Raw genomic sequence first — 24482 nt, forward strand, 5'->3', positions numbered from 1 at the left:
TAAGTTCTTACCACGTTTTAAATATCATATAATGTAGACTTTGGAAGGTTTGAAAAATAACTATACATCTGAAATATATCTTTATAAATCTAGAATACCTAACTAACATGACTACAAGTTTGAGTATTATAGATTATTATCTATTAACCTGTATTTTTAATTATACATTACATTTTTAAATGAGCCGCACAAACATAATCCATATACTGACTTGAAATTTGTATACATAGACCAAGATTCATACCAATGCAAAGTATTCATCTCAATAGCATATCCCCCTTTAAATGAAAACAAGCATTTTTAAACAATATTTGTAAAATTTGGGCATAGTTCTCTCCAAACTGATTCCTGCTTTTTGTTGGGTGATGTAATTTTAGGGGTTTATGGAGACCTTTCATGGGAGCCTTGTTCCATCAAACCACATTAGACTGGAAGGAATCCACAGGTTCTCATCCTCTGTGGAAACAAAAGCCTAACCTCTTTTCCTAAGCAACATACTCAAATTTTAAAGTCAAGATATCTTTTAAGTCTATAGGTTGTTTTAGCTTTACAGCCTATACAATGAAATTTCTCTATATATACTCACAGTTTAAGAAAATCAAAGAAAATAAAATAATATACCTAATCTAGGCTCTCTGTGTATATTGCACCTTTACCTGGCTTATTTCTCTTACTCTATTACTTTGTCTACATATTTAGTATTTATCTTATTATCTTTTTTAAATTTAGTTATTTCCACCTCCTTCCCTCCTCCTCCTTTCCTCCCCACCCATTCCCCCTCCCTCTCCAGTCCAAGGAGCAGTCAGGGTTCCCTACCCTATAGGAAGCCCAAGGTCCTCCCTGTTTCTCCCAGGTCCAGGAAGGTGAGCATCCAAACAGACTAGGCTCCCACAAAGTCTTTCCATGAAGTAGAATCAAAACCTAACGCCATTGTCTTTGGCTTCTCCATTAGCCTCCACAGTCAGCCACATTCAGAGAGCCTGGTTTGATCACATGCTCCATCAGTTCCAGTCCAGCTGGCCTTGGTGATCTCCCATTAGATCAGTCCCGCTGTCTCAGTGGGTGGACGCACTCCTTGTGGTCCTGACTTCCTTGCTCATGTTCTCCATCCTTCTGCTCTTCATCAGGACCTTAGGAGCTCAGTCCAGTGCTCCAATGTGGGTCTCTGTCTCTATCTCCATCCATCGCCAGATGAAGGTTCTATGGTGATTTGCAAATTATTCATCAGTGTGGCTATAGGATAAGGCCAGTTCAGGCACCCTCTCCTCTTCTGCCCAAGGAAAAAGTTGGGAACATCTCCTTGGACACCTGGGAATCCCTCTAGAGTCAAGTCTCTTGCCAACATTAAAATGGCTCCCTTAATTAAGATATCTACTTCCCTGCTCCCTCATCCAACCTTCTTCCATCCCAACTATCCCATTCCTTCAAGCACTCCCCATCCTCTCCTTCTGCCTTCTTTTTCCCCATTTCCACCTATCCACACCACACCCCCACCCCCGTGCTCCCAACCGCTGTCTGGCAATCTTGTCCTTTTCCAATATCCAGGAGGATAACCAGATGCTATTCTTTGGGTTCACCTTCTTATATAGCTTCTCTAGAATCACGAATTATAGGCTCAATGTCCTTTATTTATGGCTAGAATCCACTTATGAGTGAGTACATCCCATGTTCATCTTTTTGGGTCTGGGATACCTCACTCAGGATAGTGTTTTCTATTTCCATCCATTTGCATGCAAAATTCAGGATGTCATTGTTTTTTACCGCTGAGTAGAACTCTAAAGTGTATATGTGCCCCACCTTCTTCATCCATTCTTCTATTGAGGGGCATCTAGGTTGTTTCCAGGTTCTGGCTATTACAAATAGTGCTGCTATGAACATAGTTGAACAAATGCTTTTGTAGTATGATTGGGAATCTCTTGGGTATATTCCCAAGAGTGGAATTGCTGGGTCCTGAGGTAGGTTGACTCCCAGTTTCCTGAGAAACCAGCACACTGATTTCCAAATGCACAAGTTTGCATTCCCACCAACAATGGATGAGTGTTCCCCTTACTCCACATTCTCTCCAGCATAGGCTATCATTGATGTTTTTTATTTTAACTATTCTGACATATGTAAGATGGTATCTCAGAGTTGTTTTGATTTGCATTTCCCTGATTGCTAAGGAGGTTGAGCATAACCTTAAGTGTCTTTTGGCCATTTGAACTTCTTCTGTTGAGAATTCTGTTCAGTTCAGTACCCCATTTTTAATTGGGTTAATTAGAGTTTTAATGTCTAGTTTCTTGAGTTCTCTATATATTTTGGAGATCAGACCTTTGTCTGATGTGGGGTTGGTGAAGATCTTCTCCCAATCAGTAGGATGCCTTTTGTCTTAATGATAGTTTTCTTTGCCCTACAGAAGCTTCTCAGTTTCAGGAGGTCCCATTTATTCAATGTTGCCCTTATTGTCTGTGCTATTGGGGTTCTGTATAGAAAGTTGTCTCCTGTGCCCATGCACTGTAGACTAACTGCACCTTTCTCTTCTATCAGATTCAGTGTGGTCAGATTAATATTGAGGTCTTTAATCCATTTGGACTTGAGTTCTGTGTGTGGTGATAGATATGGATCTATTTTCATTCTTCTACAGGTTGACATCCAGTTATACCAGCACCATTTGTTAAAGATGCTTTCTTTCTTCCATTGTATAATTTTAGATTTTTTTGTCGAAAATCAGGTGTTTATAGGTTTGTGGATTAATATCTGGGTCTTCGATTTGATTCCATTGGTCAACATCTCTGTTTTTGTGCCAATACCAAGCTGTTTTCATTATTGTAGCTCTGTAATAGAGTTTAAAATCAAGGATGGTAATGCCTCTGGAGGTAATTTTATTGTATAAGATTGTTTGGCTATTCTGGGTTTTTTGTTTTTCCATATAAAGTTGATTGTTGTTCTCTAAATCTATGACTATCCGTACTCTTACATTATAACTGTCTATACTCTTTCCTCTCTCTCTCTCTCTCTCTCTCTCTCTCTCAAACCTATGTATAATTATCCAACACTGTGACTCCTTTGGAAGTCTTTTTTAATCTGAATCTGTCTTTATTGCATATTTATAAATATTTTTTTAACCAGGAGTGCTTTTATATTTTTTTAAATTTATAATATTTGATCATGGTTAGGACAAAATCAGTTTTCCCTGTCTGCTTGCTCCACCCAGTTTAAAATTGAGGAGGCCTGTTCACCGCCTCTGAGAATGCTGGGTGGGAGCCAGCCTTACCACCTCAACTCTGGGAAGCACCATACAGCATATGAACTCTTTTTATCTATGTAAAAGCTAAATCTGCCATGCAGCACACTTCACAGCCTATAAATATCTCTGTGTATGGTGGCATGAAACTGCCATGCTCTCCTACCTACCAGACTCAATTTGGCTTTTTTCCCAGGCCAGAGTGCTGAGTGGCAGGCTTGCTCTCAGATACTTTCCTGCTAATCCTAACCAGGCACATAAGCAGCCAAACCTGAACTGTGGCTTGTCAGGATGATTAGTCTTTGTCATTCATGTGCCATTCTGTTTGTAGAGGCTGCTTATTTGTTTCCCAGATGGTCAGACCTAAAACAATCACACAGAAACTTTATTATTACAACACTGCATGGCCCATTACCCCATACTTTTTAATGTCTAGCTCTTATATCTTAAATTAACCAATTTAAACTATTAAACTGTATTTTATCACATGGTTGTGGTTTACCAAGCAAATTTCCAGCATCTTTCTCCTTTGGCAGCTATATGGTGTTTCACTAACTCCATCTTCTTTCTTCCAACATTCAGTTTAGTTTTCCTAACTAGCACTATTCTGGCCTGTCATAGACCCATTAGCTACTTTATTAACCAAAGGCATTCACAGTTTATAGATGAAAAATCTACATCAATTATGCTGAGATTTTGATAGGGATTGCATTAAATCTATATATTGCTTTGGGTAGGATTGCCATTTTTATTATGCTGATCCTGCCTATCCAAGAACTTGGGAAATCTTTCCATTTCCCCATACCTTCTTTCATTTTTTTTCTTCAAAGGTTTAAAGTTTTTGTTGCACAGATCTTTCATTTCATTGGTAAGTGTTACCCCAAGATATTTTTTATTATTTGTGGTATTGTGAATGGTGGTGTTAACTAGATACTTATCATTTGTATATTGGCATATAAATAGGTTGGCCAATGAATTGAATCAAAGACCCAGATAGTAATTCACACATGTATGAATACATGACTTTTGACAATGAAGCTAATATTATAAAATAGAATAAAGAAAGCATCTATAACAAATGGTCCTATCACAACTGGATGCTAACATGTAGAAGAATGAAAATGGATCCATATTCATCCTCATACACAAAACTCAAGTCCAACTGGACTAAAGACATCAATATAAATCTGACCACACTGAACCTGATAGAAGAAAGAATGAGAAGTTGCATTTAGTGCATGGGCACAGGATAACACTTCCTAAATAAAACACCAGTAGCATAGACACTGAGAGCAACAATACATAAATGGGACCTCTTGAAACTGAGAAGCCTCAATAAAACAAGGGACACAGTCAATAAGACAAAAATGCAGCTACTGAATGAAAAAAAAAGATCTTTACCAACAGCACATCAGGACAGAAAACTGATCCCATATATATATAAAGAAATTAGACATCAGAATAACAAATAATCCTGATGATGGAAGTCACAAAATAATTCCACACCAGTTCAGAATTATTAATAATAAAAGTGTTATTTATTTTAGGGAAAAACTTACAGATCACTGTACTAGATAACAGTCCTCTGAGCAAGCAGGAAGAGAGTCTAGCAGCTTGATGAAGGAGCTTGAAGTAAGAGAGCAGGTGCACAATTTACAGCTGCTTTTAGAGTATCAGAAACCACACCCAAGTGGGCTGGTATCTTAAAAGCTATTGGTTGGAGAAGCAAAATGTGCCCCCCAGCACCTACCTCATTTGTTTAAATAAGAGGGTTTCAAATCCAATATAAACTATATACGCTAGGAGTAGATATCAAGTATAATTAGAATTACAACCAGCATAAACAATATTAAGCAAGGAATGTATGCTAAATATTTTAATAAACATCCTTTCTTAAGGAGTCAAAGTCTTGCATAGGAAATGGCTTGGCTAGATAATAAAAGTACAGTAACTACAACTATACTATCTAATCTTTAACCCCATTGAAGGCCTGAGAACAGAGATGATATTACTTGAGCAGGCAGGAAGTACAATCAAGCAGCTTCCAAGTGAGCAATAAATGATGGAGACAACTGGCTACCTGAGGAGTCACCCAAAGTCTCATTTGGAACGTTGAAACAACCAACTTTTGCTAAAGCCTAGTGTAGCCGGCAGACCATTTTTAGAGGCAAAATTTTTTTTAGAACCTTCTTACCCTGTCTTGGCAAGATTTAACAATCTTTTTCCTTGTGTCCTACTCATCCATTTTGGATACCTTGTGCTTTGTCAGTGGTTGAGGTATACGCAGTTCCTTGACCAAAAGCCAAGAAGAAAACAAACTCTGAGTGGAGTGTCTTTGGTGCTCATCATTCTCTTGGGAATAGATTGATGCTTTTTAGAAGCAATCATGTCTCATGTCAACAGAACCCTAAGTTATTTAAATGCCATGTACTACAGCCCCTTGATGTGGTTGCAGATTACCTATCTAGACAGAATACAATCTCTATTTGTCTAAAATATCTAATTGATCTGATTGTATATAAAACAAACATGAACAACTATTGACCTATATTATTCAATACCAGCACAACTTAGAGACTAAACTTCATGTAAGAACATTAAATAAACTATAAACAAATGTGGAACAAAAGAGGACAATGAGCTTAAAATACAAACAATCTGTTAGTATCTTGATCAGAGGTAGGAGTAATATATAATGCAATATGAAAATATATCCCAAAAGGTTTATCAATATACAAAATATCCTAAACAGAGGTAGAAACACCCATGTATACAATCTCACAGAATAACTTTGCATAGATATACAAATAATATAAACAAAAATAACAAATATAATTTGAACTTGTATCAATATACAAATACTATACCAATGTAATATCCATAATATATGTACAATATATCCATAATAACATCTCACAAGTATTCACTCTATTACCCACTATTATTATTCCCCCTTTTTGAATAAACATAGTTTTCACTCCAATCTTCTATATAGCACAAGTAATACTCAACAACCCCCCACCATGAAGACCTTTTTGGTGATTGGGGGCATCATCTTCTAGAGTTACCAATGCAGAGAGCCATTCGTCTCTAGAAACAGGGTTCGGCGAGAAGTGGGAGGAAGCAAGAGATCAGGTGTACCCTTTACAGCTGCTTTTAGAGTATCAGAGACAACACCCAAGTGGGCTGGTATCTTAGAGGCTATTGGTTGGAGGAGCAGAATCTGCTACCACAGCATAATCTAATTTAAAAATGGGGTACAGATGTAAACAGAGAATTCTCAACAGAAGAATCTCAAATGGCAAGAAGTCACTTAAGGAAGCATTTAACATCCTTAGCCATCAGAGAAATGCAAATCAAAACAATTCTGAGACAGCATCTTACACCAGAAACAATGAAAAAGAGCAAAAACACCAATAATAGTTTATGCTGGAGCAGAAGGAGAATAAGAACACCTCTCCATTGCTGGTGGGAATGCAAATGTGCTCAACCACTTTTGAAATTAGTATGGTAGTTTCTTAGAAGAGTAGAAATAAGCCTTCCTCAAGACCCAGCAAGATCACTCATGGGCATATACCCAAAGGATGTTCAATTATGCTATAAGGACATTTACTCAGTTATGTTCATAGCAGCATTATTCATAATGGCCAGAACCTGGAAAGAACCTAGATACTCCTCAAGCAAAAATTGGATAATGAAAATGTGAGTCATGTGCACAATGGAGTACTACTCAGTGGGAAAGAAATGTATCTTAAAATATACATGTAAGTGGATAGAACTAGAAAAAAATCATGATTGAGGTAACTCAGACATAGAAAGATAAGCATGGTATGTGCTCACTTATGAATAGATACTAGCTGTAAAGCAAAGGATAATGAGCCTGTAGTCCCTGACCCTTGAGAAGTTAGGTAACAAGGAGAACCCTAAGAGAAACATACATAGATCCCATTGAGAAAGAGAAATAGACACGATCTGCTCAGAAAATTGGGAGTATGGGAATCAGGGAAAGGAAAGCTGAAATGGGAGGAGAAAAGGAGAAAGGAATGGGGAGGAACAAATGGTTGAGATGGGGTAAAGATGGAGACAGAAAGCAAGGAAAGAGACATTTGATTGAGGGAGCCATTATGGGGCTACCAAGAAACTAGAGAAATTATGAGAAATCCACAAGGAGGAACCCAGCTAAGGCCCTAAGCAATAGTGGAGTGGGTGCCTAAACTGGCTTTACCCTGTGGTCAGATTGATGGTTTTCTTAAATGTCATCATAGAACCTTCATTCAACAACTGATGGGAGCAGGTGCAGAGTTCCACAGCAGATAACTGAACTAAGCACCCAAATCCGGTAAGATTTGGAGTAGTGAGAATATGAGCAGAGAGGGCAAGACCATGATGGGACACCCACTTAAACAGAATACTTAAACTAATGGGAGCCCACCAACACCAACCTAACAGTGAGGGAACCAGCATAGGATGAAACTTGGCCCTATAAATGTGACTGGGGCAGACTGTGGAGCCACTGGCAGTGAGACCAGGATTTATCTCTACTGCTTGTACTGACTTGGTGGAACCCATTCTCTTTAGAAGGATACCTTGCTTAGTCTAGATTTAATGGAGAGGGCCTTGGTCCCACCTCAAAGGAATGTGCTAGATTTTGTTTACTCCCCTTGGGAAGCCATACTCTCTCTGAGGAGTGAATGGGGGATGAAGTACTGGGAAAGGTAGAGCAAATGGGAGGAGGAGAGGGAGTGGAAACTGAGATTCTTAAGTAAAATAAGAAAAGATAGTTTTTTTTTTTTTTTTTTTTTTTTTTTGGTTTTTCGAGGCAGGGTTTCTGTGGCTTTGGAGCCTGTCCTGGAACTAGCTCTGTAGACCAGACTGGTCTCGATAGTTTTTAAAATAAAATAAAATAATAAAAATTAAGTAAAAAATAATATGTCACATTCAGGTTAACTTAAGAATATGAGCGGCTTTTTGGTTTGGTGAGACCCTGTTTATGTTGACTTTACTAATAAAGTTTATTCAAAACTGCTCATAAACAATTCCAGTCTCTTGGAGTCCAGAGATACTTCTGTCAATATTCATCACCACAGCTTTCCCATTTTAGTGTTTAAATACAAAAGAAACATGTAAATGCAGATGGTCACTGGATCTCAATCATCATTATTTTATTTATAGTTGTGATTTGGAAAACTTGACAAATATCCATATTACTGTGAGGAAGAGACAGAAACATCGACACTCAGAATGACTATTTCTGAGCAAGTCCCCAGGCTAATCTTCTCTGTTATTTCAACCAGACCCAGTTTCCTTCTCTTCCATGGTTTCTGACACACTCAGGATGTGGTTGGCAACACTGTGTCTTGCACAGTAATAGATGGCAGAGTCTTCAGATGTCAGACTGCTGAGCTCCATGTAGGCTGTGCTGGAGGATGTGTCTGCAGTCAGTTTGGCCTTGCCCTGGAACTTCTGATTGTAATTAGTAACACCATTTCCAGGATAAATATTTGCAATCCACTCCAGGCCCTGTCCAGGCCTCTGTTTCACCCAGTTAATATAGTTGCTGGCAAAGTTGTAGCCTGAAGCCTTGCATGACAATTTCAGTGAGGATCCAGGCTTTACCACCTCAGCCCCAGACTGCTGCAGCTGTACCTGGGAGTGGACACCTGTGGAGAGAAAGGCAAAGTGAATGTCCCTGTCCCGAGTGCATGGTACCTCCTCAAATCTGGAACTGGAGATCCCCTTACCTGTAGTTGTTGCCACTAGCAAGAGGATAATCCAGCTCCATTCCATCGTGAGGACCTGTGTGCTCAGTGACAGTGGAGAGGACACTGACCATGTATTGTTTTAGAGTGAGGACAGCTCTGTATTTACCACCATAGATTTTCATGTTTTGCATATTTAAGAGGGAGGAACCTTTTTAGGTAAAGACCTCATCCAACTTGAGAGGAAAGAGTTAGAGTACATTGAGTTAGGTATCAGAATGCTGAAGTCCAAAGTCCTAATCCTGTCTGAGAATATCCATCCCATACAAAACCCCAAGTCCTGTGCATAACTTGGGGATAAAACATTATGACCTATGCTCTCGATTCCCAAAGATACTTAAGCCAGAGACAGTTCCTCCTCTTGGTTAAAAAACTGATTTACAGACGGGTGTGATGCTCAGAATTAAAAAATTCCTAAACTACAGGAATTTTCATTCTTCTTTCATTTACATGAAGTGATTAAATGAATTTCAGGCAGGTTACATGCTAAAAAAGCTTACTCAAATGACCAAAACTGAAAATGTCTAGAAATATTTGTACAAAAATGTTGTTACAGTATTATCTATAATACATGAATTATAAAAACAAATTACATGTCTTTCTACTAATGACAACATCAAGAAAACATGGCATTTATATACAATATAACAGAATTTTTTGTATACTATAATGCTATATATAATGTTAAAAAAAGTATAAGGAACTTATATCACTTTTAAGAAAATAAATTCAATTGGTGATAATATTATTAAGTAAATTAAAACTGTCTGAGGAAGAGATATTGTATAAGATTCTCATTCGTAGCCTTTAGATTTAGCATAGTGATAAGCAATTATGTCTGCACATATGTAATGACATAGAACTGAATGTGTCTAATAGAATACATGTGAAAAATTGAAATTGGAAGTGCTATAAAAGGATAGACAAGATGGAACTCATGGGTAAATATGTACACCACACATTATACACCTGTATGAAAATTCTAAACATAGAGAATAATGTTTTTGTTCATTCTTTGCAATGTATATTCACAAATGAAATATATTTTAATCATATCATACCCCAGTATCTTTCTTGCTCTGTTTATGACCTCTCTCCAGACATACTGATCTCTTTTGTTTTATTAATGAATAGCTCACTAATTCTAATTAGTTAATAGGTTAATTAATTACTGCTATACATATGGATATGTTGGGGGTCCATCCACTAGCTCATAAGTAGCTTCCAAGTGGGCACACTCCTAAGAAAAGTGATTCTAACTTCCTAAGAAGTATTGCTATCCCAACAAATCTCCACCTTGGAGTAATTCATAAGGAGTCCACTGTTTCAATCTTTTAAAATACCAACCTGGTCTACAAGAGCTAGTTCCAGGACAGGCTCCAAAACCACAGAGAAACCCTGTCTCAAAAAACCAAAATTAAATTAAATTAAATTAAATTAAATACACTTTATTTAGTAGTGGTGGCAGGAACACATATGCCAAGGCCTATGTGAAAAACTTATCAGGCAACTTATGTAGTTCAGTTCTCTTCTTCTAAAATGTGACTATAAGAAATCAGTCTCATATTGTCAGGTTGGTCAAGAGGCACCTTTACCTGCTTTGCCATTTCAGAGATTTTCATACTGTAATTCTGACTGGCTTGATTTTGTGAAAGTCTTGTGCTGGTAACCACAGTAGCTAAGAGTTCATTTATGTGATGAGAATATGTTAATCCCTATAGATAGAATTTCAAGTCTCTCAGCCTCATCCTCTGAACCTTGAATTCTTGCATTTCTCAGCTTAATCATGGTCTTTCATTTCTGGACAGACTGTGAAAACAAGGCTTCTATCAATGACTTTTCTTTGTCTCAGTACCCAGTCACCCATTTTTAGCAATTTGACCAGTTGTGAATGTCTGCATTGATCATCACACATCATACAGAAACTTCTGTGATCAAGGCTGAGAGCAACACTAATTTGTAGAAACATAAGTTTATACAGTTTATACAGATTGAGTATAAACATTAGTATTTATTAGGTAGTTTGACAATATGATCATTAGCAGTACAACTAGGATCTACTAGGGCTATGTCAGTCCTATCAAAGTTATTTTAGGCAAGCTTACATGGGAGGTAGTATTTACTTTGAAACAGGGCACAGGAACACTTAGAAAGTAGTTGCTCACCATGTAAAATTCAGGCGTTTGTGGGTTCACCATGCCTGGAAGGAAATATTGGTGGCCACAAGGGCTGGTATTTTATAAGATCATCAGTGCCTTTTCTCTTACTGAAGACTACATAGCACCTTCTGTACAAGGAAATCATGCCAGGAGTAAGAATTTTCTCTTAAGTTCAAGGATAGTTTCTCCATGTCCTCCATTAAAATACTTATCTATCAAGAAAATCAAGATTAAAATAATTTTAAGTTTTTATTTTACTTCAGTTAGAATAACCACAATCAAGAACACAAATACAGCCATGGATATGGGGAAGGGTCATCCTTATTCGTTGTTGATGGGAGTATAACCTGTGTAGTTACTTTGGAAAAAGTTTTGGAGATGTTTTCAAAAAGTAAGAAATAGAGCTGTGATATGGACATCTATGTTTCTCCCACACGTATACTCAATTGGCTCTACATATTATTACAGAGAAACTTGCACATCAATGTTGTATTGATGAGAGTTGAAAAAATGAAATCAACATAGATGCTCAACAACAGACAAATAAATAATAAAAATTTGAGACATATATAAAATGGAATTCTACTCAATGACAAAGCATTAATAATGGAATCCATAGGTAAGAGGGTGGAATTCGAAAAAATGCAAAATTTTAAAAATACATTAAATGAGATCACCCAAATAAAAAGAGACAAATGCTTCATATTCTATCTCATACATGGTTCCAACATTGGAATATATTATTTTATGTGTTTCATTTAAAAGCTCTATTGGGGTTTTAGATATTAGGGGATTGGATTCAATTAAATACATGTAAAGTGAAAGTGGTGGAAACAGCAACTAGAGACAAAGGGATCCAAACATTAAGTGGTATTGGAAAATAGAGAAGTGATAGTTTAAGGTAGGGCTAACACAATTTAAGAATTATAAAAAATGAGCATTAAAATCTAGCATCTTGCAATGTAAGTAAAAAATAACTATAAAGAATTTAGAATGTATGTGCCATGACAAAAATAAATGGTCAGCATACTGGAAGCAAAAAAGCAATGTATTGAATGATAAGACATATAAATTGTGATGTTATTTCTATAATAAAAAGTCTGGAAATAATGCATAGTTCACAGTCAACTAGTTTCACATTTGGGATATTCTTCATATTGATGGAATAATTTTATGGATTCTGAGGTGATTTTATGGATCTGCTGCTACTCTATTTTTATCAAAACTTGGTAATCTAACAAAAGTTCAGGAAAAATTGAAGACGTGCAGATAAGACTTGTCGTTTACTTATAAGTACTGTATCAGTGGTCTGGTTCTGATTAAGTTCTATTATTCTGTGAGATATATGCACACTGAAAGCTGAGAAGAAAGTAAGGGGATGCTTTTTACATCTTATTTTCACTAATGAATCCCTGAGCAGAGGGACTGGAGTGGTTGAACAGTTTTTCTTTTCAAAGACACAAATTATTGAACATCTCACTACTGGGTACATGATATCTTTCTATGAGTTGATGGTGAGAGAGGTCCCATGCATGCTATAAACAGTATGTGTTGTTGACATTGTTCTTGGTTGAACACACAAAAAGTCTTTAGGCCTTATTTGTGAGAAGAATTTAAATTTTGAACAAGTTGTGAGAATCAGATGTATAGGTGACTCTAGGAAAACAGTGTCTTCTAGACACAACAGGAATGAAGGACATAAAAATACAGAGAGGCTGTGACATCAAAGACAAGGCCTGCACAGGGTAAAGTCCTGGGCTTAATGTACTTTTGTTTATATGCCATGCTTTCTAACTCTGTATTTCTATGTTTGCTTTCTTTTGACTTGTGTGTGGGTGTGTTTCTTGTGATGCAAAGAAAAATACTCTCTTTTTTGTCTATTTGCTATATATAGAAAGAAAAGTCAGAGGCTTTTAGGTTGTTTTCAGGTTCTGGCTATTACAAATAATGCTGCTATGAACATATATGAGCACATACCCTTGTGGTATGATTAAGCATCCATTGAATATATACCCAAAAGTGGTATTTCTGGGTCTTGTGGTAGATTTTTACTCAGAATTTTCTCAGAAGTAATTACACTGGTTTTCAAAGTGGTTGTAGAAGTTTGCACTTCCACCAGCAATGAAGGAGTATTCTCTTAATACCATATTCTCTCCATCATAAGCTGTGAACAGTATTTCTGATCTTGGTCTTTCTGACAGGAATAAGGAGAAGTCTCAGAGTTGTTTTGATTTACATTTTTGATGATTAAGGATGCTGAGCATTAGGTCATAAAGCAAAGAAAGAATAGACTACAGTCCACATCCCTAGGGAACCTAGACAACAAAGAGGACCTTAGAAGAGACATACATGAAACTACATAGAAAGAAGTAAAATACAGTGCCTCTGACTAAATTAGGGTCATGGGGGTCACAGGAGTGTATAGAAGGGGAGAGGGGAGAAAAATAAGGGAACAGACAACAATTTATACCTAAATAAAAATAACAAAAATGAAAAAAGGAAGTAAAAATAAAACCCAGAAAATGAAAAATAATACATAGTAAAAGAAAAAGATGGGTATGGAGTTGAGTGTGTGGGGAGATGGGAAGGACAGGAAGAAAATTTTTTTCAGGGTAAATAATGATCAGAATATACTGAGTGTTTTTTTCCCCAAAAGTAAAGATAAATAAATAGAACCGAATAAAAAGTAAATATAAGTCTATGAAAAGTTAATAATCTTTTCTGTGTTTGAACATGAAAACTATACTTGTAAACAACAGCAGCTGTAGCTCAGCTAATGGTCTTCTAAATGGAATCCACAGAGGCTGCAGTCTTCTCTCCTCATCTCATTTCTCTCCATTGAGCCTTTTGAAGTTACATTTTTATTATCTTACACAGAAGTTTCCCTGTCTCTCTGGAGCTGAAACCTCAGTATTCAAAGAGTTCAGTTGCAGGAGAAATGACTTCTTTTTCTACAGCTAGTGACTGGATATGTCAGCGACTGATTTTAAATTGTGTACAGAAACTTCTGAGCCCAGCACCCAAAGAGAAGTTCCTTATTGTACTGGATTACTCCAGAAATCTATAATTATAAAACAAAATCTATAACTTATGAGTATTTATTATAGTAAAGTTGTTGACCCTAAATGTGACAGATATATCAACTCTTCTATTTTTCAGAAAACACTGATGAATAAAGGATGGCAAACCTTTAAAGGTAAAAGGATGAAAATATGTGCATAAGAGAAGCTTACTATATGTACCATAGCTATGTACTCATGAAGTATCTATGATCTTCTGTATGACTCCTGCAGAAAATTGGGAACCTCTCAGGTTCATAATGCAAACCAAGGCTTTGCCCCTCTCTGAAAGATTATTGGCCAGTAATGGCTTTTGGGAATGGAGCACCATTTCCTTTAGTAACATATCTTTGGGTATTATTTCTGGTATATCTACATGCCAACTCTCCCATCCATGTTTAGCCGTGAAATTTGAGTTTAATAAAATGTGTCACAAATAAAAGAATGAGCACTACGTGTGGAAGATGTTGAAAAGAAGGACTTAGCAAGAAGGACTGAGGAAAAGGAACGAGAGTGAAAGTAACTAAAATCCTATACACATATTTATTAAATTTCCCAATAAATATTAGAAAAATTGAAGGAAAATGAAAATTGATTGGCAGAAAAAGATAAGTTCAGCTCATCAATGATAAACAGTAAATAGAAACAAGAAAATATAAACCTGAGAAACGTTTAACAAAGATTCTTTACTGTGTTTAATCATGGAAACAGCAGATGACAATCATAACAGGTACATGTCATATAGTGGGCTCAAGAAAGGAAACCACAGAAGACGCAGAGTAGCTTCCACACCAACCTCATCTTTGTGCTATGCATTCTTGGCTCTATTGTGCCCCTGCTGATCCTGAATACCCTGCAGGTTCATTTGTCATGGCTTACACTGAAGTTGCACAGTCTAGATGGAACATTGCATATCCCTGGAACTTCAGTGTTCACAAATATCAGGCACAGAGAGAAACGAATTTTGCTTACCAGGAGATGCTGATTGGATGTTGTTGTTTCTATATTATCATCAATATCTCTCTCAGATACAGTCTCTTCATTATTGAGAGCTGGATTCAACTCTAACTGTATGCAACTGAAAGTTGGTGTCACATGGAGATGACAGGGTGGATGTTGCCTTTTTCATGATACACCTGGGGCAGAGCACCTGATGTCAGAACTGAAATGTGTCTTCATCTCAGATGCAGCCCCCATGTATCCATGAATGAATTTCTGGGATCGTCAGATACAGGTGTCAACAGAAAGAAGAGGAACCACTGTGGTACTCACAGAAAAATTAATAATTTAAAAAATATGTTCACATTGGGAAGGAGATAGAAATCAAAGGAATATTTTCTCAACAAAAACAGTGGAGGAGTAGAAGTGGCACTGGGGAGATAGAAGAGGAACCAGGAGGAGAAGAGGTTGAAGAAACTGAAATCTCAATATAAAATAACTGAAAAAATTTATAAAAATTACATGCAAACCAAAAGCATACATACAACAAAATATTATACTTTTGAAGCAACCTTTCTTTATCAGAGAGGTGCAAGGACATGTAAAATGTGCTTGTCAACAAATTTAATAAATCAATTAATGTTCTTAAAGACAGAAAAAGTAATCAAGGGAATATATGCTGTTGCTTAGTCTTTTCTCATACTGTATTTGCATGCCTTTTAAGGAATCTGGTGAGAGAGGAAATCTCTTTAACAAGAATCCTTGTTGGTAGAGAATATTTCTCTCTATACAGATTTGTCTCTTCCTCTCTACCTTTCCAAGTCCAGGAATCTTTAATTCCTGGACAGAGCATGTGTTAGGAAAGCTTTTAAGGAGTTACAGGTTTCCACTAATAAAGGATGAGTATGAAATATCCTTCAACAAATGTGAGAAGTCATTGCCATTACATAGTATTTAGCATGCATGTGTTTCAATGTCCAAAATGTAGTTATACATACTAAAACAAAAAATATATGCTACAGGAAGTAAGGCTATTCTTGCATTTTTTTTACCTGAAATTTGGGGTCATGTATTGAATCATATAATTTTGCAAGAAAGAAGTAGCTGAGACCTATTAGATGCATGGTTTCTCATCTTTCACTGATCAGAACTGATACAATGTTTTGCGGGTTGTCAGCTCAGATCGAAAAACTACTCAGATCTAAAAAACAACCACTTACCATTATAAAGGAACAGATCTCCTTTAAGTTCAGATTTCAGAATGGGCTTATTTTGACATTTCTAATATCTATTCTTCTGCGTAACGTGTATAAGGAATATTTTATCCTTCAGTGTGATAAGATGCAGATGATTATCATTGGTGGCAATGATTGGTGCAGAAGGTCCTTCTATCTATGTGTTTCTTTAGTTGGTTAATGAATAAAGAATTGCATTGGACCTATAGCAGGACAGAACTTAGGTAGGCAAAAAAAGCTAGGCTGAACGCTGGGAAAAAGAAGGGCAGAGTCAGGGAGACTCCATGAAGCCACCGCTAGAGATAGAGGGGCTGAAACTTTGCTGGTAGGTCATGACCTCATGGTGATGCACAGATTAATAGAGATGGGTTAACCTAGATGCAAGAGTTAGCCAATGAGAATCTAGAGCTAATGGGCCAAGCAGTGATTTAACGGATACAGTTTCTGGGTGACTATTTCGGGCCTAAGATAGACATGCAGCTGGGAACCAACAAGCAGGCTCTTCCTATAGAAGAGTCCTTTAATGCCAAAGCAGAATGGAAATAAAAAAACATCCTCCTGTCTCAAATAATTAATTTACAAAATCTGGGTTCTGTAAGATTATGAAGAGATGATATGAGCTTTTTCTCCCATGTTAAGGCAATGCAAGGATCACAATATTGCTAAGCAAGTACAATGTCTATTAATGTGAGCAGAAGATTTCTTGGAATACATACAGACATTGGTTTCTGGCATTATTGATTCACACTTTATTCTGAGATTTACTTAACACTTCTCCTCTGCCATGGGCTTGTTTTCATTTATCACAAGTGTCCAGCAATTCTTTCTATACTTGACTTTTCTCAACATCACTTAAGGGTCTCAGCACCATTTTTTTTTTTGCTGTCCTGAATTCCTCCTGCAGTGATGAGTAAGTCTGGAATCCGGCTTCTATCACCTCACTCTGATTGACTCACATATTCATACACGTTGGTTTCCTTAGTGTACATGTATAGCCTGTTAAAATGTGTTTCAGGATATCTTTGCAATACTCATCCTGTATATCAGCTCCAGGAAAAGTTACAGACAAACTCTGCACCCCATTTCTCTGGGAAAATATGATTCATCAGCATCTAGAATTAATACTCTCGGAACAGCCAGACTGGAAAGACAAAGAGAATTTTTGTGATGCTTTATGCTTGGGCCCATATTATTCTTCTCATAAGGATGAAATGCCTGGTGAGAAAATTAGATTACTGACTAGTATCAAAACCTAATCTAAGACTTCATTGTGCAATTGTATATAAAAATACATGAAAAAGAGATGTTACATTGATCTGCAAAAAGTGAGTGAGTTGTTCAGAAATGTTGTGGTTCCAAGAAAACATGGAGTAGAGTATAGAGATACTGTACTTTGTTCAAAGTCTTAGCTCAAACAAGAAGATATGTTTGCTTATAAGTAAGAACTGCAAAAAAATGACTTGTTCTAATACTAAAATTCAACAAGTGAAGGAATACCCTATGCTACTCTTATAAAAATAAAGTCTGTTCTGAAATCACAGAGGAAAGTATCCTTGGGAATACCAGTGTCATCACAGAAAAAAAGACCAGAATGGAGTAGATATGATCTCTGGTGTCATGAGAAGTCCCCATGGGTGATGACACATCTCTTCAATATTCACCTCTTTATTTATATTCACTCCATGATTAACATCAAATGGTTGGTCTAAGTTCTCTTACATCCAGTAGAAAATGTCAAGACTCTTTTCAGTAGAATGCTCTAGCAACCATCTTTGAGTTACAGTTCTGTAACCATATAACAGATATTGTCACTATATGTGAAGAAACTGAATGAGTAAAAAATCCTTATAGAGCACTTTCCCTGCACTTCCGAGACTCCTCGGTTCAACACCAAATTGCTGGAACTGAACCTGGGAATAGACACTTTTGGAAAGTATGCTACTGTCATTTCAGCTCTGACTTCTGTGTCAAGTCTGGTTCTAGGAATTCACTTGCCTAGAACTGCTGCTACCAGATAATGATCTAAGTGCAGTTCATGCTGAGAACCTGCATTCCCAGGGACAGTGAACAAAAGAGTTCAAACGTGGTGCTGTGGTGAACATCAGTATAAGTAAAAACATAATCTCTGCAATTTGCACATGAATAAGGAAGGGCATTCTTTAGATCAAAACAGTAATCTGATTGAGACAGACCAGGAAAAATGTGTCTCTGTTAGTCAGAGGGTGGTGAGTTCCATGTTCTAAATCTGTCTAGGGAAATTAATTCTCAGTTCCATGCAGGCAGGCACCAGTGCAGAAAGTATAATGATGAGGTGAGCAGACCTGCTTTTTGTCCCGTCTGGCATGGTTAGCCTTACACCCGAAATAACAACACACAAATTGTATTCATTTAAACACTGCATGGCCCATTAGTTCTAGCCTCTTATTGGGTAACTCTCACATCTTGATTAACCTATTTCTAATAATCTGTATAGCACCACAAAGTGGTGGCTTACCAGGAAAGATTCAGCATGTCTGACCTGGCAGCTGGCTTCGTGGTGTCTGCCTGACTCTGCTTTCTTCCTCCCAGAATTCTGTTCTGTCTTTCCGGCCTACCTATGTTCTGACCTATGAGGCCAAGCAGTTTTCTTTATTAATTAACCAATGAAAGCAAAAGATAGATAGATACATAAAGAAAGAGCTCTTTCATATCACTGAGAACAATGTCAATACAGCCGGGCTTGTTAATGTGACACTCACATGTCAATAGTTCATGGGCCATCCAATCCTCATCAGAGTTAACCATAAAGGTGATGGTGAGAAGGTGCATTGAATATCCTGCTCCCATCAGACACTGGGACACTAATTTTCTCTGTGCACAACTTATTGATTTATTTTTTTAAAAAAAATCTTTTCTAATTTTGTGTACCAACCCCAGTTCCTTCTTGTTCCCTACTCCTGTTTCCCCCACGTTACATTTGTCCCAATCCCCATCCACTCCTCAGAGAGTGTAAGGCTTCCTATAGGTAATCAACAAAGTCTGATACATCATTTTGAGTCAGGACCAAGGTCTTCCCCCCATATCTAGGCTAAGCAAGTTATGTCTTTCATATCAGCTTATGTTGTCAGTTTCTTCTTAGGAACTGGTGGATCTCCAGTGTCACCTACAAATTTGAAGAACCCACTAATATAAGTTTGCCTATTGGTTCACAGTGCTGCAACTATGGCTCTCACATCTGTCTTTGTTGTCTAAGGTGATATTGAGTAAATGTTTCAATGATGAATGGTGAACTCTGCATTATATAATTTCAACATCTGCAAAAAACCCATTCTTTAGTATTGTTAACTTGATGGATGGTGACTAAAAGTATGCTAACAGGCAAAAAGCCAAACACTCTATAGAATAAAGGTATCCACCAAGTATCCAATAGCCTGTGAATGCTAATAATGTAGCATTCTAGATCCATGTTCTAAAAAGGCTTATGAGTATGGGGCAGCTTTCAGAGACTGGGAAGGAAGTAAATATGGGACAAAAGAATAATTTGTGTCAGAATCTACATCAATTAACATGTACATGCATTCATTTATTAATGATTTTTGTGAAAAGTAATTCAATAATACTCTTGACCTTCTTAGAGGAATTACACTTGTGTGGCAGTGCATATTGATATGTATCTCATATTCTAAAAGACTGGAACTTACGCTGGACCATAAAGTCAGAGTTACCTCAACACTGGAGAGGATGTGTGACGTTTAAGACTATGAAAAGATTTTTGTTTACCCAGTTGTTAATATTTGGACTTTACTGGTCATGTTAATATTTTATTTTATTAAAAGCTACTTCAAAAATTCCCACCCCCTTAGAATCCAGAGATTTGTGTCATAATGCATAATCAGCTTTCAATTTTTAGTATATCATTAAGGAAGAAATATAACAATATAGGTGGTGGTTAGTGGTAAACATACTGCCAAGGCATGGTGAACACTAGGGCATCCTAAATCAGCATCACTTTAATTATAGTTGCAATTTTGAAATGTTTGTAAAGACCCTGTGAGACTATCTGAAGTGATAGACAAAAAAAGATACTCAGGATAATTATTTTTGTGAAAATCTTCAAGCCCAACTTCTCTCTCATTTCAGTCCCAGTGCATCTTCCTGCTTCTCCAGGGTTTCTGACACACTCAGGATGTTGTTGCAAAACTGTGTCTTGTACAGTAATAGACTGCTGAGTCCTCACATGTCAGTCTGCTGAGTTCCATGTAGGTTGTTCTGGAGAATTTGTCTACAGAGAGTGTGGCCTTGCCATGGATTTTCTGAGCATAGTCAGTACTACCACTTACAGGATAAATCCTTCCAATCCACTCCAGTCCCTGTCCAGGCCTCTGCTTCACCCAGTTCATCATATAGTCAGTGAAGGTGTAACCTGAAGCCTTGCAGGACAGCTTCACTGAAAACCCTGATTTTCCTAGCTCAGCTTCAGACAGCAGCAGCTGGACCTGGGATTTGACACCTGCAGAGACAAAGACAGAGTAGGTATCATTGTTACCTCAGTACTATTCCTTATTAGGATTTTGAACTTTGAAAGGCTGTTACCTGTAGTTACTGACATAAGAAAGAGAATGATCCAGCTCCAATTCATGGTGAAGACTTTGTGTATTCAGTGACTGTGCAGATGATACTAACCATATATTGTCCTGGCCTGTAAACATCAGTGTATTTACCAGAGTAGACTCTAGTAATTTGCATATTCATGAGCAGGGAAATGTTTAGAGAAGAACCTAGTCCAGTTATAAAAGAAGGAGGGAGAGGAGATGTGGATCAGACAGCAGTATGTAGAGCTCCAAGAAATAATTCCTCTGAGTCATGGGCAGCCCCTGCGGGTGTAACATCAAGGCTTAACTTTTCAATTGATTTCTGTCCTGCGGCATTTGTTCCACTTTGCAACAGGTATTCAGATGGATTTACAGCAGGTGCTTGTGATCATGATGGTAGTGACTGAAAATTTCAAATTCTGCTAATTATGAGAATTTACAACCTCCTTCAATACTAATAACAGTTTCCTTCACAGCAGGTCTTACACTTAAAACTGACTGAAATGACCAAAAATAAATATACCTCAGAAATACTGTTATTTTTATTATTTTATATTATTTTAAATATTATTGTTAAAATATTCAGAAATTAATGTTCATTGCAGCAATATACAATAACTAAATTATGAAAATAAACATGTCTGTCAACATGACTCTATCAAGAAGATATTGCTATATAAACAACACAGTAGAAGCTTTTCATATGGAAAGAATAAGGACACTATTAGGAAAATGGATGAAACTGGGGATAACCATATTAATTAAAAAATATCTCTGAAACACAGATATTATGACTCGCACACAGTGAATACAGTTCGTATTATCTATATACTCATAAGTGTGCTATTTCCTAGTACATAGGGAACTCCAGAAATATTACAAAGAAAATGATTATATCATCAGGTACCAAATGGCAATAAATGCAAACCTTGGTTTGTATCCTCAGGAGTCCTTCCCCATCTGTGTTGTAATGTTTTATTAAATATTATCCAATCTTTAGTACTCATAACAGGGTATACATGACCACAGTGGTATTTGTTCTCATCACAGGACAACTTCTGAAATTCAATTCTTGAATTCTACCATGTGGGCCCAAAGGATTGAACTGATATTGCTAAGCTTGACAGTGTTGATATTTCATGGGCTCTCATCCTGTATTACGAATGGCTAGATTTTTCAATGTTTGTTGGTAACTATAGCTGCTGTGACTTCATGTGTACAATCACCATTTCAAGCTCTTAAGGTACTTTTTCTTGTCTATCCACCTCATTTTCTGAGTATTACATTCTTCCCAGTCCCTCTTTTGTGATGGTCCTTGAGCTTTGAATGGGAGGTTGATACAAATGTTTCTTCTTTGGTTGAGTACACAGTCATTCATGCTCATCATTTTGACCAACCATGAACTTCTGCATTAACACAGCACACAGAAGCTTCTGTGATCAAGGCTAAGAGCAAAATTACTTTATTGGCTAAAAATATAAGTATTTATGAGGCAGTTTCACAATATGACCATTAGCAATACAACTACAGTTACTAGGGCTATGTCATCCCTAGCTGTGGATTTTTGAACATGCTTACTGGGATAGATATTGCCTATGTCACAAGTCACAAATACAATTAGAAAGCATATGGTCAGTACATAAAATACAGGAAATAGTGGGTATATCTCCCTGGAAGGCTGATATTGTGGACTAGATGGTCTAGTACTGTGTATCATCAATGAAATATTTTATCTCACTGCAGGCTGCATGACATTGTCCTGCACTAGGAAACCTAGTCAGCAGGGAGAGTTGCCTGCTCAGTTCAAGGTTGGTTTCTCTATGTTCTGCAACCAACCTCTTAACAGTGAAATGTACATTAAAACAACTTCAGTGCTATATTTTTACCTCAATAAAAATGATCATAAGCAAGAAATAATTGCAACAAATGCAGTTGTGGATGCAGGAAGAGGGTAATTCTTACTCACCCAGAATGGGAGTATAAACTAGAGTAGTGATTTTGAAAATAAGTTTTCTATTTCTACTAAAAACTGATAAATAAAACTAGATGGAGCCCAAGGCATAAGCTCTTTAAGCATGCTTTAAATAATGCTACATCTTATAAAGACACTAACACACCCATGTTCATTGCTTCTCAATTCACAGCAGCTGGGTTATAGAATCAACCTATATTTCAAACAAAGGGGGAATATATAACAAAAACTGTGGATTACTAAGGCAATGAAATATTAATCACTGCTAAAGCATGAATGACCAAACCTGTGGGTAAATGGATGAAGCAAGAATAAATATGATGAGTGCGGACACCCAGATCTAAGAAGACAAATGGTTCATATTCTTTCTCATAACTGGTTCCTACACTTGAATATTATGTTTTGTGGGTTTATTTTGCAAAAGCCAAGAGAGTAGAAATGGGTCCATATGATCTGAGGAATTAATGTGAAGGATATAGTAAAAATACAGATTAATGAAAGCAGATGGAGAAAACAAGAGACAGGAATTTTGAAATGTGTACTGGTCCTGAATAGTAAATTAAGGAGTTTCTGTAGGGTAAACTGAAATTAAGTATTATAAAAAAGCTAATTTTAACTCTAGGATTTTGAAGTGTAAATAAAAAGTAAAACTGTAGATATTATAGAATGAATGTGGGATGACAAAACACCCAGGTTATTGGGAGCAAAGGACTGTGTAGACACACTAAATTACAATGTTTTTCTATAACAAAATGTTTGGAAATAGCAAACAGTTCATAGATGTCTAGTTTTATATTTGGTATTTTATTTGAGTTGTCAGAAGTCAGAAGCACAATGTGTCTTGATATCAAATGCAGCCCCTCGTGCATCCATGTATGAATTCCTGGCATACTCAAATACAGGAATCAGCTGAAAGGTGAGGGACCACTGTGATGATCACATTAGAAAAATATATTCACATTGAGAAGGAGATAGAAACCAAGGGAAAGCTTTCTGAACTGAAAGAGAAGAGGAGTGAATAGAGGTCGAGTGGGCAAATGGGAGAGGCAACAAGAGGAAGTGAGGGAAGGGAAACTGTAGTCTTAATGTAAAATAATTGCAAAATATTCATAATTTTTAAACAAGGTACTTGCAAATCAAATACATACATCAAAATATGAACCATCATAGCCAAGTATGCCTTATCTTGGTAGTGGAGGGATGTTTGATATGTGTGTGTCAACAAATCCATTCAGCCAAATAAATGGACTTAAAGACAGAAAAAAATTCAGGGCAACAATTGCTGTGACTTAATTTGTTTCACAAACCACATTTGCATGCATTTAAGTAAGGAGTGGAGAAATGGAATCTCTTTGCAAAGTACCCTCATGTGTAGAGGATTCTTAAACAGCTTTTTCTATCTGTCTGCCATTTCAAGCCCAGCAACCTTTTGTTCCTAGACAAAACACATGTTAATAAAGCTTTCAAGGAGTTAAACATTTCCACCAATGATGGATACCTTTGGAAAATACTCCCACAAATGTGAGAAGTCAATAGCACTATGCCGGATTTTGTATGCATGTGTT

At 36.9% G+C, this 24482-nt stretch overlaps 2 gene segments (V, D, J or C); both read right to left on the reverse strand.

Annotated features, from left to right (window-relative positions):
* Nucleotides 1-3518: 3518 nt before the first annotated feature.
* Nucleotides 3519-9010, reverse strand: LOC121438534. The segment is given in 4 exon segments: nucleotides 3519-3586; nucleotides 5478-5543; nucleotides 8515-8883; nucleotides 8965-9010. Coding segments are annotated over 4 exon segments (549 nt in total).
* An 11524-nt stretch (nucleotides 9011-20534) lies between these two features.
* On the reverse strand, nucleotides 20535-20992 carry LOC121438624. The segment is given in 2 exon segments: nucleotides 20535-20863; nucleotides 20947-20992. Coding segments are annotated over 2 exon segments (375 nt in total).
* Between the last annotated feature and the right edge of the window lie 3490 nt (nucleotides 20993-24482).

This window comes from Microtus oregoni, unplaced genomic scaffold, assembly GCF_018167655.1.
Source record: "Microtus oregoni isolate MIOR12 unplaced genomic scaffold, Mior012 000056F_ref0000123, whole genome shotgun sequence".
NCBI classification, from domain to species: domain Eukaryota; kingdom Metazoa; phylum Chordata; class Mammalia; order Rodentia; family Cricetidae; genus Microtus; species Microtus oregoni.